Source organism: Anopheles funestus, chromosome 3RL (genome assembly GCF_943734845.2).
Source record: "Anopheles funestus chromosome 3RL, idAnoFuneDA-416_04, whole genome shotgun sequence".
In the NCBI taxonomy this organism is placed as follows: Eukaryota; Metazoa; Arthropoda; class Insecta; order Diptera; family Culicidae; genus Anopheles; species Anopheles funestus.
In genome coordinates, this window is record NC_064599.1 from 76631361 (window position 1) to 76645947 (window position 14587).

The window sequence follows — 14587 nt, forward strand, 5'->3', positions numbered from 1 at the left end:
GTGTTGAGCGATTCGTTGTTTAAAAAAAATAAAAATAATAAAAAAAAACATTGTTTGATTGTGCTTGTAGAACATATTTGAAAAATTAATCTCCAAAATTAGTAAAGTAAATGCATTAGAATAATTAGACTTACGAAAGATGAAGAATAAAACTAAAGAAAAATTGAACGAAACCTTTTTTTTTATTCCGAAATACATGAGGTCATCTCAAAAACCTCATTGATGTCTTCCCGTGCAGTGAAGATCGATCAGCATTTAAATATAAACATTTCAATCAGTTCAATTGTCACCTGTGAAGATCCTCCGTTTGAGGTTTTTCCCGTAAAAATTGTGTTGGTCGCATCTCAGGGATATTTGGTTTCCCACGAAGGTCGTGTAGGTTGTAAATTAACCGGCTGTCATGCTTGTCGCTGGCATTCACCGTAAAGTAGATTTCTTTATAAAATCATACCTCGATACCGTACTTCCCCAGAATTATGTTTATGCGACCTTCTTCAACCTGTGTCAATCACTAAATACAAACGGCCGTCCTTGATTGATCCTTTCGGATACCATTGGCTTTCTTCTTCAGATACTTTTCTAACGTTAAACCGGTAGCTCCAAACTTTAAGACAGGCCTCTTTGTTTTCAACCTACTACTTTACTTTCTGCTGCAGTTTTAGGTTAAGTAATCTGTTGGGGAACGGAATTGAAGCTTCTGTACAACGTTCTTTCGTTTTATCAGAAGTAGGAGAATATTATATTAACACCTAGTAATCATTAAGTAGAAAAGATTGATTGAAATTTCTCATTCGCTATAACACCAATTAACAATGACTCCTTTCTTATTCCCGATGATTCAATTTTTAATCAGCTTGGCATGTTTGTTATCATTGCCTTGCACCAATGTATCATTATTTCGAACCTTCATGGCAACGAGGTTTAGCTTGCGCGAGACAAATCACATTAACTGTCGGATTAAATAATATGTTATATCACATGTCCTGATTATAGTCCCGTGCACGTTTCACGTTCCCGACTGTCCGAATTCTATCGTATTATCTATCACAGTCCCATGTAGACTATCTGTGAGGCTGTCAGGGCAGCGACAAGGGAGAATATACTGGCAGAGAAGATTACCACCACGTTCGATTCGACCGCATCGATGATGCTTCCAATGGCAAGCGATATGATGAGCTGTGAGAGTAGCAACATTATAATATTAGTATCTTTATGAGAGATAGTGAGTGCAAATATTTTCCTTAAACTACCTGTGCGAGGAAAAGCATGCTACTCATCATGGAAACGTCAGCACCGAAGCCACGCTTGGTTGTGTTTGGAATACATTTACCATCCTTCATCTCAAACTGTAAATCACAAAAGTACATTAAGTTTTCCCATTTTTTTGATGCACGAATGTGTTACTACAAGAAGGAACTACTTACTGAATTTTTAGAGTGATATTGAGACACCAGTAAGTACGGTAGAGAGTACATCGTTGCATACATAATGCCTACCGTCGGGCAGGCAATGAAGATCATAAACTTCTCCTTGAACAGTCCCATAAACAACATGCCCAAGCTGAACAGCAACAATCCTCCCATGTACACTGGGCGAGCACTAGAGAAGTGGATAAGATTAATGCCTCCCTTTCATCTTCTTCATATATGGTTTATCTTCTTGAAATATGGATATAATTTATACCTGAATCGCTTCACCAACTGCTCGATGATGGCTGAGTAGGAGGCACTGCATACAGCAAATACTGCCATACCCCAGCAACCGTACCGTACCCCTTCTTCGTACAGTGCCGCTTCCGGTGATCCAGGCGGTGCGGAAACATCGCCTCCAAACACTTCAGCACCCACAAAGTCGGTAAAGTAGAGACAGTAGCTGAGATAGCCGAGTTGCGAGAAGAACTGTGTCGAATACAATATGAAAAGGCTTTTCGGCATTCGGACAATGTTCCGCACGAAGTCACGCAACTTCAGTGGCTTATCGTCGTCATCCTCATCTGTAGACAGTGCCGGATCTTTATCCGGTTTCACCGGGTCAACCAGAACGTCCTTGGAGATGCTGTACACGGCCAACTGGCGAGTCTTCTCCGCTTCGAATGCGTTGGAGTTGATTGGTCGCAACAGTCGATCGCTCTCTAACAAGGGCAAAGGGACCTCACGGTAACTAGTTAATGTGATCAGCAATCCGATGCCGAGTACGATGAACACAAACAGAAATACAGTCGCTTCATTGCTGCCGAGGATGTCCAGATTGGTTTGGCTCCAGTCGATTGCACCCAGCACGTAGCCGGCTGTGCCTCCTAGTCCACCGATGAACATAGCCGTCGTCAGTACTCGTGCCTGATCATCTGAGGATATATAGAAAATTGTGAATTCAGATAAAGATTTTTTTTATATTTCGTCATGAGTGTTTTGCACCTCCTTTAAAGCTACTTGCTGGATAACTTCTCTTCACGAAACCTACCCGGTGTACACATGTCCATAAAATAGGCCCGTGCAATACCATTGCTCGTTTCTGCATCGAAATCCGTAAGCACGAGCCCAACTATTGTGACCGGAATTGACCACCTGAAGCCCTCCATCTGATCAACCGGCACATCGGGATCGCCGAAGAATACGCCAATCGTTTTACCATGGGGCAGTATCCACATTCCGGTCATCATCGCGAGCCCTAACGCTAACAGGACTGGACGGCGTCGTCCCCACTGTAACCGTATCGTGTCACTGAATGAAGCTATCATGGGCGCAAAGAAGAATCCCAGCACCGGCGAAAAAGCCCAGATCATTGTCATGAACGTGTGCGAAAGGCCGATTCCCAGCAGGATCGGTGTAACGAAGGCCGTCTCGGCTGCATACAAGAACTCGATACCGACGATCACCATAGACAGTCGTATCAGTTGCAATCGCGACTTCTTTCTGTTGTTTGGGAGATAAGAAATAATGGAAAATAATATTAACACCAGATAAACACTACACTCTGGAGACACATAGTCCACTATCTCTGAAACCATGACTTTAAACTATTCTCATTTTAACTTTTAAATCTACGATCGAAGGGCTGCCAGTTCACCCTTATCTTTTGAACCAAGTGTCTCCTTTACATTGCGTGAAATTTACGATAAAGTAGATACTTCACAGAGTTTTTCATAATGTACTACCGCCTTTAAGGTTTGTAGTAGAGATGAGAATAACAACTCTTTTTAGTGAGTCAACTCAGAGTGAATGAGTCGTTATTAGGAGTCAGCTCTTTCAACGACTCATTTCGGAGTAATAAAAACCCCACCCCGGTCAGTAGTTTCATAATTTGACTTCCTCCGATCGGTCATCATGGAATGCAAAATAAACCTTATTGATTTAAGTTTATCGACAGTGCGACTCTCTTTAGTTTTGGGGCCAAAATTAACATTCCGCTTGGGACCTCCGAGAAGCTTGATCCGCCTCTGCTCCTAATGCCTATTTTTTACCTTTTTTTTGAGTAATTTAGCAAAATATAATAAATTGATTTTTTTATGCCATTTGGCTCAAATAAGTTTCTTTTCACTCAAATAATTCTTTAAATAAAGAAAGGATGAAAAAATCATAAGGAAATAAAAAAAATCTAAAAATTTGAAAATTTCACTCAAATAATACTTTAAATAAAAAAAAGAATAAAAAATGCTATAAATTTACCAATCTTTTAAGCAGAGGCGGATCCCGTTTCATGTCCTTGCCGATCAGACAAACTCGCTTGTACGCTTATGTAGGTTTGATAGTTAGGCAGAGCGAGTAGTATATTCATTTGGCTAGTTTTGGGTATGTACAAATGTATTACGTTTCAACTCTTCAAACGTTTCGTTTCCACTCAAAATTTTCGAGTAGAAATTTTTTTTGAATTTTTTTTCTGATTTTTTATTATTTTTTTAATTTAAAGCATTATTTGAGTGAAACGAAACTTATTGCAACAAATTCGCAATAAAATATATCACATTTAAACATTTTGCTGAATTGCAGAATAATGAGGAAAATTTTACATTTTCACAAACAGGGTATGGAACCTGGTTCCTCGAATAACTTCTGGCACAGACATCTGAGGGCATGGCCGTCCAAGAAGAAAATGTAGCCATTGGTGCCATCTATCGACCACAGGTTAAAGATTGGCGATCCGTTGGATACCGACCGAGTTATAGGCAAAACTTGGTGCAAAAATGAGGAAAATTTTACATTTTCTCAAACAGAGTAAGGAACTTGGTTCCTCGAATAACTTCTGGCACAGACATCTGAGGGCATGGCCGTCCAAGAAGAAAATGTAGCCATTGGTGCCATCTATCGACCACAGGTTAAAGATTGGCGATCCGTTGGATACCGACCGAGTTATAGGCAAAACTTGGTGCAAAAATGAGGAAAATTTTACATTTTCTCAAACAGGGTAAGGAACTTGGTTCCTCGAATAACTTCTGGCACAGACATCTGAGGGCATGGCCGTCCAAGAAGAAAATGTAGTCAATGGTGCCATATATCGACCACAGGTTAAAGATTGGCGATCCGTTGGATACCGACCGAGTTATAGCCAAAATTTGGTGCAAAAATGAGCCTTAGTAAATTTTCATTTTTTTGATTTTTTTTTATTTTTTTACTATTTTTCACTCTTTTTTTTATTTAAAGCATTACTTGAGTGAAAAGACACACATTGCAACCAATTGGCATTAAAATAAATCAATTTCATTTTTTTTTGCAAAATTTCCCAAAAAAACGTAAGGGGTAAGCCTTATGAAATTTTCGAGTGGAAAATTTTTTTGAAATTTTTTTCTGATTTTTTATTATTTTTTTAATTTAAAGCATTATTTGAGTGAAAAGAAACTTATTGCAACAAATTCACAATAAAATATATCACATTTAAAAATTTTGCTGAATTGCAGTAAAATGAGGAAAATTTTACATTTTCTCAAACAGGGTAAGGAACTTGCTTTCTCGAATAACTTCTGGCACAGACATCTGAGGGCATGGCCGTCCAAGAAGAAAATGTAGCCATTGGTCCCATCTATCGACCACAGGTTAAAGATTGGCGATTCGTTGGATACCGACCGAGTTATAGGCAAAACTTGGTGCAAAAATGAGGAAAATTTTACATTTTCTCAAACAGGGTAAGGAACTTGGTTCCTCGAATAACTTCTGGCACAGACATCTGAGGGCATGGCCGTCCAGGAAGAAAATGTAGCCATTGGTGCCATCTATCGACCACAGGTTAAAGATTGGCGATCCGTTGGATACCGACCGAGTTATAGGCAAAACTTGGTGCAAAAATGAGGAAAATTTTACATTTTCTCAAACAGGGTAAGGAACTTGGTTCCTCGAATAACTTCTGGCACAGACATCTGAGGGCATGGCCGTCCAAGAAGAAAATGTAGCCATTGGTGCCATCTATCGACCACAGGTTAAAGATTGGCGATCCGTTGGATACCGACCGAGTTATAGCCAAAATTTGGTGCAAAAATGAGCCTTAGTAAATTTTCATTTTTTTGATTTTTTTTTATTTTTTTACTATTTTTCACTCTTTTTTTTATTTAAAGCATTACTTGAGTGAAAAGACACACATTGCAACCAATTGGCATTAAAATAAATCAATTTCATTTTTTTTGCAAAATTTCCCAAAAAAAACGTAAGGGGTAAGCCTTATGAAATTTTCGAGTAGAAAATTTTTTTGAAATTTTTTTCTGATTTTTTATTATTTTTTTAATTTAAAGCATTATTTGAGTGAAAAGAAACTTATTGCAACAAATTCACAATAAAATATATCACATTTAAAAATGTTGCTGAATTGCAGAAAAATGAGGAAAATTTTACATTTTCTCAAACAGGGTAAGGAACTTGCTTTCTCGAATAACTTCTGGCACAGACATCTGAGGGCATGGCCGTCCAGGAAGAAAATGTAGCCATTGGTGCCATCTATCGACCACAGGTTAAAGATTGGCGATCCGTTGGATACCGACCGAGTTATAGGCAAAACTTGGTGCAAAAATGAGGAAAATTTTACATTTTCTCAAACAGGGTAAGGAACTTGGTTCCTCGAATAACTTCTGGCACAGACATCTGAGGGCATGGCCGTCCAAGAAAAAAATGTAGCCATTGGTGCCATCTATCGACCACAGGTTAAAGATTGGCGATCCGTTGGATACCGACCGAGTTATAGGCAAAACTTGGTGCAAAAATGAGCCTTAGTAAATTTTTATTTTTTTGAATTTTTTGATTTTTTATAATTTTTCACTCTTTTTTTTATTTAAAACATTACTTGAGTGAAAAGAAACACATTGCAATCGATTGGCATTAAAATAAATCAATTCTATTTTTTTTGCAAAATTTCTCAAAAAAAACGTAAGGGGTAAGCCTTATGAAATTTTCGAGTGGAAAATTTTTTTGAATTTTTTTTCTGATTTTTTATTCTTTTTTTAATTGAAAGCCTTATTTGAGTGAAAAGAAACTTATTGCAACAAATTCGCAATAAAATATATCACATTTAAAAATTTTGCAGAACTGCTCAAAAATGAGGAAAATTTTACATTTTCTCAAACAGGGTAAGGAACTTGGTTCCTCGAATAACTTCTGGCACAGACATCTGAGGGCATGGCCGTCCAAGAAGAAAATGTAGCCATTGGTGCCATCTATCGACCACAGGTTAAAGATTGGCGATCCGTTGGATACCGACCGACTTATAGGCAAAACTTGGTGCAAAAATGAGGAAAATTTTACATTTTCTCAAACAGGGTAAGGAACTTGGTTCCTCGAATAACTTCTGGCACAGACATCTGAGGGCATGGCCGTCCAAGAAGAAAATGTAGCCATTGGTGCCATCTATCGACCACAGGTTAAAGATTGGCGATCCGTTGGATACCGACCGAGTTATAGCCAAAATTTGGTGCAAAAATGAGCCTTAGTAAATTTTCATTTTTTTGATTTTTTTTTATTTTTTTACTATTTTTCACTCTTTTTTTTATTTAAAGCATTACTTGAGTGAAAAGACACACATTGCAACCAATTGGCATTAAAATAAATCAATTTCATTTTTTTTTGCAAAATTTCCCAAAAAAACGTAAGGGGTAAGCCTTATGAAATTTTCGAGTGGAAAATTTTTTTGAAATTTTTTTCTGATTTTTTATTATTTTTTTAATTTAAAGCATTATTTGAGTGAAAAGAAACTTATTGCAACAAATTCGCAATAAAATATATCACATTTAAAAATTTTGCAGAACTGCTCAAAAATGAAGAAATTTTTACATTTTCTCAAACAGGGTAAGGAACTTGCTTTCTCGAATAACTTCTGGCACAGACATCTGAGGGCATGGCCGTCCAGGAAGAAAATGTAGCCATTGGTGCCATCTATCGACCACAGGTTAAAGATTGGCGATCCGTTGGATACCGACCGAGTTATAGGCAAAACTTGGTGCAAAAATGAGGAAAATTTTACATTTTCTCAAACAGGGTAAGGAACTTGGTTCCTCGAATAACTTCTGGCACAGACATCTGAGGGCATGGCCGTCCAAGAAGAAAATGTAGCCATTGGTGCCATCTATCGACCACAGGTTAAAGATTGGCGATCCGTTGGATACCGACCGAGTTATAGCCAAAATTTGGTGCAAAAATGAGCCTTAGTAAATTTGCATTTTTTTTATTTTTTTGATTTTTTTATTATTTTTCACACTTTTTTTTATTTAAAGCATTACTTGAGTGAAAAGAAACACATTGCAACCAATTGGCATTAAAATAAATCAATTTCATTTTTTTTTGCAAAATTTCTCAAAAAAAACGTAAGGGGTAAGCCTTATGAAATTTTCGAGTGGAAAATTTTTTTGAAATTTTTTTCTGATTTTTTATTCTTTTTTTAATTTAAAGCATTATTTGAGTGAAAAGAAACTTATTGCAACAAATTCGCAATAAAATATATCACATTTAAAAATTTTGCAGAACTGCTCAAAAATGAAGAAATTTTTACATTTTCTCAAACAGGGTAAGGAACTTGCTTTCTCGAATAACTTCTGGCACAGACATCTGAGGGCATGACCGTCCAGGAAGAAAATGTAGCCATTGGTCCCATCTATCGACCACAGGTTAAAGATTGGCGATTCGTTGGATACCGACCGAGTTATAGGCAAAACTTGGTGCAAAAATGAGGAAAATTTTACATTTTCTCAAACAGGGTAAGGAACTTGGTTCCTCGAATAACTTCTGGCACAGACATCTGAGGGCATGGCCGTCCAAGAAGAAAATGTAGCCATTGGTGCCATCTATCGACCACAGGTTAAAGATTGGCGATCCGTTGGATACCGACCGAGTTATAGGCAAAACTTGGTGCAAAAATGAGGAAAATTTTACATTTTCTCAAACAGGGTAAGGAACTTGGTTCCTCGAATAACTTCTGGCACAGACATCTGAGGGCATGGCCGTCCAAGAAGAAAATGTAGCCATTGGAGCCATCTATCGACCACAGGTTAAAGATTGGCGATCCGTTGGATACCGACCGACTTATAGGCAAAACTTGGTGCAAAAATGAGGAAAATTTTACATTTTTCAAACAGGGTAAGAAACTTGGTTCCTCGCATAATTTCTAGCACAGACATCTGAGGGCATGGCCGTCCAGGAAGAAAATGTAGCCATTGGTGCCATCTATCGACCACAGGTTAAAGATTGGCGATCCGTTGGATACCGACCGAGTTATAGGCAAAACTTGGTGCAAAAATGAGGAAAATTTTACATTTTCTCAAACAGGGTAAGGAACTTGGTTCCTCGAATAACTTCTGGCACAGACATCTGAGGGCATGGCCGTCCAAGAAGAAAATGTAGTCAATGGTGCCATATATCAACCACAGGTTAAAGATTGGCAATTCGTTGGATACCGACCGAGTTATAGGCAAAACTTGGTGCAAAAATGAGAATTAGTAAATCTTTATTTTTTTGAATTTTTTGATTTTTTATAATTTTTCACTCTTTTTTTATTTAAAGCATTACTTGAGTGAAAAGAAACACATTGCAATCGATTGGCATTAAAATAAATCAATTCTATTTTTTTTGCAAAATTTCTCAAAAAAAACGTAAGGGGTAAGCCTTATGAAATTTTCGAGTGGAAAATTTTTTTGAAATTTTTTTCTGATTTTTTATTCTTTTTTTAATTTAAAGCATTATTTGAGTGAAAAGAAACTTATTGCAACAAATTCGCAATAAAATATATCACATTTAAAAAATTTGCAGAACTGCTCAAAAATGAGGAAAATTTTACATTTTCTCAAACAGGGTAAGGAACTTGCTTTCTCGAATAACTTCTGGCACAGACATCTGAGGGCATGAACGTCCAAGAAGAAAATGTAGCCATTGGTGCCATCTATCGACCACAGGTTAAAGATTGGCGATCCGTTGGATACCGACCGACTTATAGGCAAAATTTGGTGCAAAAATGAGGAAAATTTTACATTTTTCAAACAGGGTAAGGAACTTGGTTCCTCGCATAATTTCTAGCACAGACATCTGAGGGCATGGCCGTCCAAGAAGAAAATGTAGCCATTGGTCCCATCTATCGACCACAGGTTAAAGATTGGCGATCCGTTGGATACCGACCGAGTTATAGGCAAAACTTGGTGCAAAAATGAGGAAAATTTTACATTTTCTCAAACAGGGTAAGGAACTTGGTTCCTCGAATAACTTCTGGCACAGACATCTGAGGGCATGGCCGTCCAAGAAGAAAATGTAGCCATTGGTGCCATCTATCGACCACAGGTTAAAGATTGGCGATCCGTTGGATACCGACCGAGTTATAGGCAAAACTTGGTGCAATAATGAGGAAAATTTTACATTTTCTCAAACAGGGTAAGGAACTTGGTTCCTCGAATAACTTCTGGCACAGACATCTGAGGGCATGGCCGTCCAAGAAGAAAATGTAGCCATTGGTGCCATCTATCGACCACAGGTTAAAGATTGGTGATCCGTTGGATACCGACCGAGGTATAGCCAAAATTTGGTGCAAAAATGAGCCTTAGTAAATTTGCATTTTTTTTATTTTTTTGATTTTTTTATTATTTTTCACACTTTTTTTATTTAAAGCATTACTTGAGTGAAAAGAAACACATTGCAACCAATTGGCATTAAAATAAATCAATTTCATTTTTTTTGCAAAATTTCCCAAAAAAAACGTAAGAGGTAAGCCTTATGAAATTTTCGAGTGGAAAATTTTTTTGAAATTTTTTTCTGATTTTTTATTATTTTTTTAATTTAAAGTATTATTTGAGTGAAAAGAAACTTATTGCAACAAATTCACAATAAAATATATCACATTTAAAAATTTTGCTGAATTGCAGAAAAATGAGGAAAATTTTACATTTTCTCAAACAGGGTAAGGAACTTGCTTTCTCGAATAACTTCTGGCACAGACATCTGAGGGCATGACCGTCCAAGAAGAAAATGTAGCCATTGGTCCCATCTATCGACCACAGGTTAAAGATTGGCGATCCGTTGGATACCGACCGAGTTATAGGCAAAACTTGGTGCAAAAATGAGGAAAATTTTACATTTTCTCAAACAGGGTAAGGAACTTGGTTCCTCGAATAACTTCTGGCACAGACATCTGAGGGCATGGCCGTCCAAGAAGAAAATGTAGCCATTGGTGCCATCTATCGACCACAGGTTAAAGATTGGCGATCCGTTGGATACCGACCGAGTTATAGCCAAAATTTGGTGCAAAAATGAGCCTTAGTAAATTTGCATTTTTTTTATTTTTTTGATTTTTTTATTATTTTTCACACTTTTTTTTATTTAAAGCATTACTTGAATGAAAAGAAACACATTGCAACCAATTGGCATTAAAATAAATCAATTTCATTTTTTTTGCAAAATTTCTCAAAAAAAACGTAAGGGGTAAGCCTTATGAAATTTTCGAGTGGAAAATTTTTTTGAAATTTTTTTCTGATTTTTTATTATTTTTTTAATTTAAAGCATTATTTGAGTGAAAAGAAACTTATTGCAACAAATTCACAATAAAATATATCACATTTAAAAATGTTGCTGAATTGCAGAAAAATGAGGAAAATTTTACATTTTCTCAAACAGGGTAAGGAACTTGCTTTCTCGAATAACTTCTGGCACAGACATCTGAGGGCATGGCCGTCCAGGAAGAAAATGTAGCCATTGGTCCCATCTATCGACCACAGGTTAAAGATTGGCGATCCGTTGGATACCGACCGAGTTATAGGCAAAACTTGGTGCAAAAATGAGGAAAATTTTACATTTTCTCAAACAGGGTAAGGAACTTGGTTCCTCGAATAACTTCTGGCACAGACATCTGAGGGCATGGCCGTCCAAGAAGAAAATGTAGCCATTGGTGCCATCTATCGACCACAGGTTAAAGATTGGCGATCCGTTGGATACCGACCGAGTTATAGCCAAAATTTGGTGCAAAAATGAGCCTTAGTAAATTTGCATTTTTTTTATTTTTTTGATTTTTTTATTATTTTTCACACTTTTTTTTATTTAAAGCATTACTTGAGTGAAAAGAAACACATTGCAACCAATTGGCATTAAAATAAATCAATTTCATTTTTTTTTGCAAAATTTCTCAAAAAAAACGTAAGGGGTAAGCCTTATGAAATTTTCGAGTGGAAAATTTTTTTGAAATTTTTTTCTGATTTTTTATTCTTTTTTTAATTTAAAGCATTATTTGAGTGAAAAGAAACTTATTGCAACAAATTCGCAATAAAATATATCACATTTAAAAATTTTGCAGAACTGCTCAAAAATGAAGAAATTTTTACATTTTCTCAAACAGGGTAAGGAACTTGCTTTCTCGAATAACTTCTGGCACAGACATCTGAGGGCATGACCGTCCAGGAAGAAAATGTAGCCATTGGTCCCATCTATCGACCACAGGTTAAAGATTGGCGATTCGTTGGATACCGACCGAGTTATAGGCAAAACTTGGTGCAAAAATGAGGAAAATTTTACATTTTCTCAAACAGGGTAAGGAACTTGGTTCCTCGAATAACTTCTGGCACAGACATCTGAGGGCATGGCCGTCCAAGAAGAAAATGTAGCCATTGGTGCCATCTATCGACCACAGGTTAAAGATTGGCGATCCGTTGGATACCGACCGAGTTATAGGCAAAACTTGGTGCAAAAATGAGGAAAATTTTACATTTTCTCAAACAGGGTAAGGAACTTGGTTCCTCGAATAACTTCTGGCACAGACATCTGAGGGCATGGCCGTCCAAGAAGAAAATGTAGCCATTGGAGCCATCTATCGACCACAGGTTAAAGATTGGCGATCCGTTGGATACCGACCGACTTATAGGCAAAACTTGGTGCAAAAATGAGGAAAATTTTACATTTTTCAAACAGGGTAAGAAACTTGGTTCCTCGCATAATTTCTAGCACAGACATCTGAGGGCATGGCCGTCCAGGAAGAAAATGTAGCCATTGGTGCCATCTATCGACCACAGGTTAAAGATTGGCGATCCGTTGGATACCGACCGAGTTATAGGCAAAACATGGTGCAAAAATGAGGAAAATTTTACATTTTCTCAAACAGGGTAAGGAACTTGGTTCCTCGAATAACTTCTGGCACAGACATCTGAGGGCATGGCCGTCCAAGAAGAAAATGTAGTCAATGGTGCCATATATCAACCACAGGTTAAAGATTGGCAATTCGTTGGATACCGACCGAGTTATAGGCAAAACTTGGTGCAAAAATGAGAATTAGTAAATCTTTATTTTTTTGAAATTTTTGATTTTTTATAATTTTTCACTCTTTTTTTATTTAAAGCATTACTTGAGTGAAAAGAAACACATTGCAATCGATTGGCATTAAAATAAATCAATTCTATTTTTTTTGCAAAATTTCTCAAAAAAAACGTAAGGGGTAAGCCTTATGAAATTTTCGAGTGGAAAATTTTTTTGAAATTTTTTTCTGATTTTTTATTCTTTTTTTAATTTAAAGCATTATTTGAGTGAAAAGAAACTTATTGCAACAAATTCGCAATAAAATATATCACATTTAAAAAATTTGCAGAACTGCTCAAAAATGAGGAAAATTTTACATTTTCTCAAACAGGGTAAGGAACTTGCTTTCTCGAATAACTTCTGGCACAGACATCTGAGGGCATGAACGTCCAAGAAGAAAATGTAGCCATTGGTGCCATCTATCGACCACAGGTTAAAGATTGGCGATCCGTTGGATACCGACCGACTTATAGGCAAAATTTGGTGCAAAAATGAGGAAAATTTTACATTTTTCAAACAGGGTAAGGAACTTGGTTCCTCGCATAATTTCTAGCACAGACATCTGAGGGCATGGCCGTCCAAGAAGAAAATGTAGCCATTGGTCCCATCTATCGACCACAGGTTAAAGATTGGCGATTCGTTGGATACCGACCGAGTTATAGGCAAAACTTGGTGCAAAAATGAGGAAAATTTTACATTTTCTCAAACAGGGTAAGGAACTTGGTTCCTCGAATAACTTCTGGCACAGACATCTGAGGGCATGGCCGTCCAAGAAGAAAATGTAGCCATTGGTGCCATCTATCGACCACAGGTTAAAGATTGGCGATCCGTTGGATACCGACCGAGTTATAGGCAAAACTTGGTGCAAAAATGAGGAAAATTTTACATTTTCTCAAACAGGGTAAGGAACTTGGTTCCTCGAATAACTTCTGGCACAGACATCTGAGGGCATGGCCGTCCAAGAAGAAAATGTAGCCATTGGTGCCATCTATCGACCACAGGTTAAAGATTGGCGATCCGTTGGATACCGACCGAGTTATAGGCAAAACTTGGTGCAAAAATGAGGAAAATTTTACATTTTCTCAAACAGGGTAAGGAACTTGGTTCCTCGAATAACTTCTGGCACAGACATCTGAGGGCATGGCCGTCCAAGAAGAAAATGTAGCCATTGGTGCCATCTATCGACCACAGGTTAAAGATTGGTGATCCGTTGGATACCGACCGAGTTATAGCCAAAATTTGGTGCAAAAATGAGCCTTAGTAAATTTGCATTTTTTTTATTTTTTTGATTTTTTTATTATTTTTCACACTTTTTTTTATTTAAAGCATTACTTGAGTGAAAAGAAACACATTGCAACCAATTGGCATTAAAATAAATCAATTTCATTTTTTTTTGCAAAATTTCCCAAAAAAAACGTAAGAGGTAAGCCTTATGAAATTTTCGAGTGGAAAATTTTTTTGAAATTTTTTTCTGATTTTTTATTATTTTTTTAATTTAAAGCATTATTTGAGTGAAAAGAAACTTATTGCAACAAATTCACAATAAAATATATCACATTTAAAAATGTTGCTGAATTGCAGAAAAATGAGGAAAATTTTACATTTTCTCAAACAGGGTAAGGAACTTGCTTTCTCGAATAACTTCTGGCACAGACATCTGAGGGCATGGCCGTCCAGGAAGAAAATGTAGCCATTGGTGCCATCTATCGACCACAGGTTAAAGATTGGCGATCCGTTGGATACCGACCGAGTTATAGGCAAAACTTGGTGCAAAAATGAGGAAAATTTTACATTTTCTCAAACAGGGTAAGGAAACTTGGTTCCTCGAATAACTTCTGGCACAGACATCTGAGGGCATGGCC

General features: G+C 37.1%; 1 protein-coding gene and 1 long non-coding RNA gene across 2 annotated transcripts in view; one reads left to right on the forward strand and one right to left on the reverse strand.

The window, feature by feature from the left end:
* Positions 1 to 98: 98 nt before the first annotated feature.
* LOC125767023 (proton-associated sugar transporter A-like) overlaps positions 99 to 14587 on the reverse strand; it is a 36830-nt gene continuing 22341 nt past the window's right edge. The window contains exons 2-6 of the mRNA XM_049433245.1: positions 2461 to 2912; positions 1684 to 2344; positions 1425 to 1599; positions 1251 to 1346; positions 99 to 1176 (exon numbers count right to left, since the gene is read on the reverse strand). Coding sequence (XP_049289202.1) covers positions 1045 to 1176; positions 1251 to 1346; positions 1425 to 1599; positions 1684 to 2344; positions 2461 to 2912 — 1516 coding nt within the window. The 3' untranslated portion in view covers positions 99 to 1044. The remainder of the gene's footprint in view (positions 1177 to 1250; positions 1347 to 1424; positions 1600 to 1683; positions 2345 to 2460; positions 2913 to 14587) is intronic.
* LOC125767120 (uncharacterized) overlaps positions 2943 to 14587 on the forward strand; it is a 33196-nt gene continuing 21551 nt past the window's right edge. The window contains exons 1-2 of the long non-coding RNA XR_007418738.1: positions 2943 to 5931; positions 8075 to 8454. This is a non-coding gene — a long non-coding RNA (uncharacterized LOC125767120). The remainder of the gene's footprint in view (positions 5932 to 8074; positions 8455 to 14587) is intronic.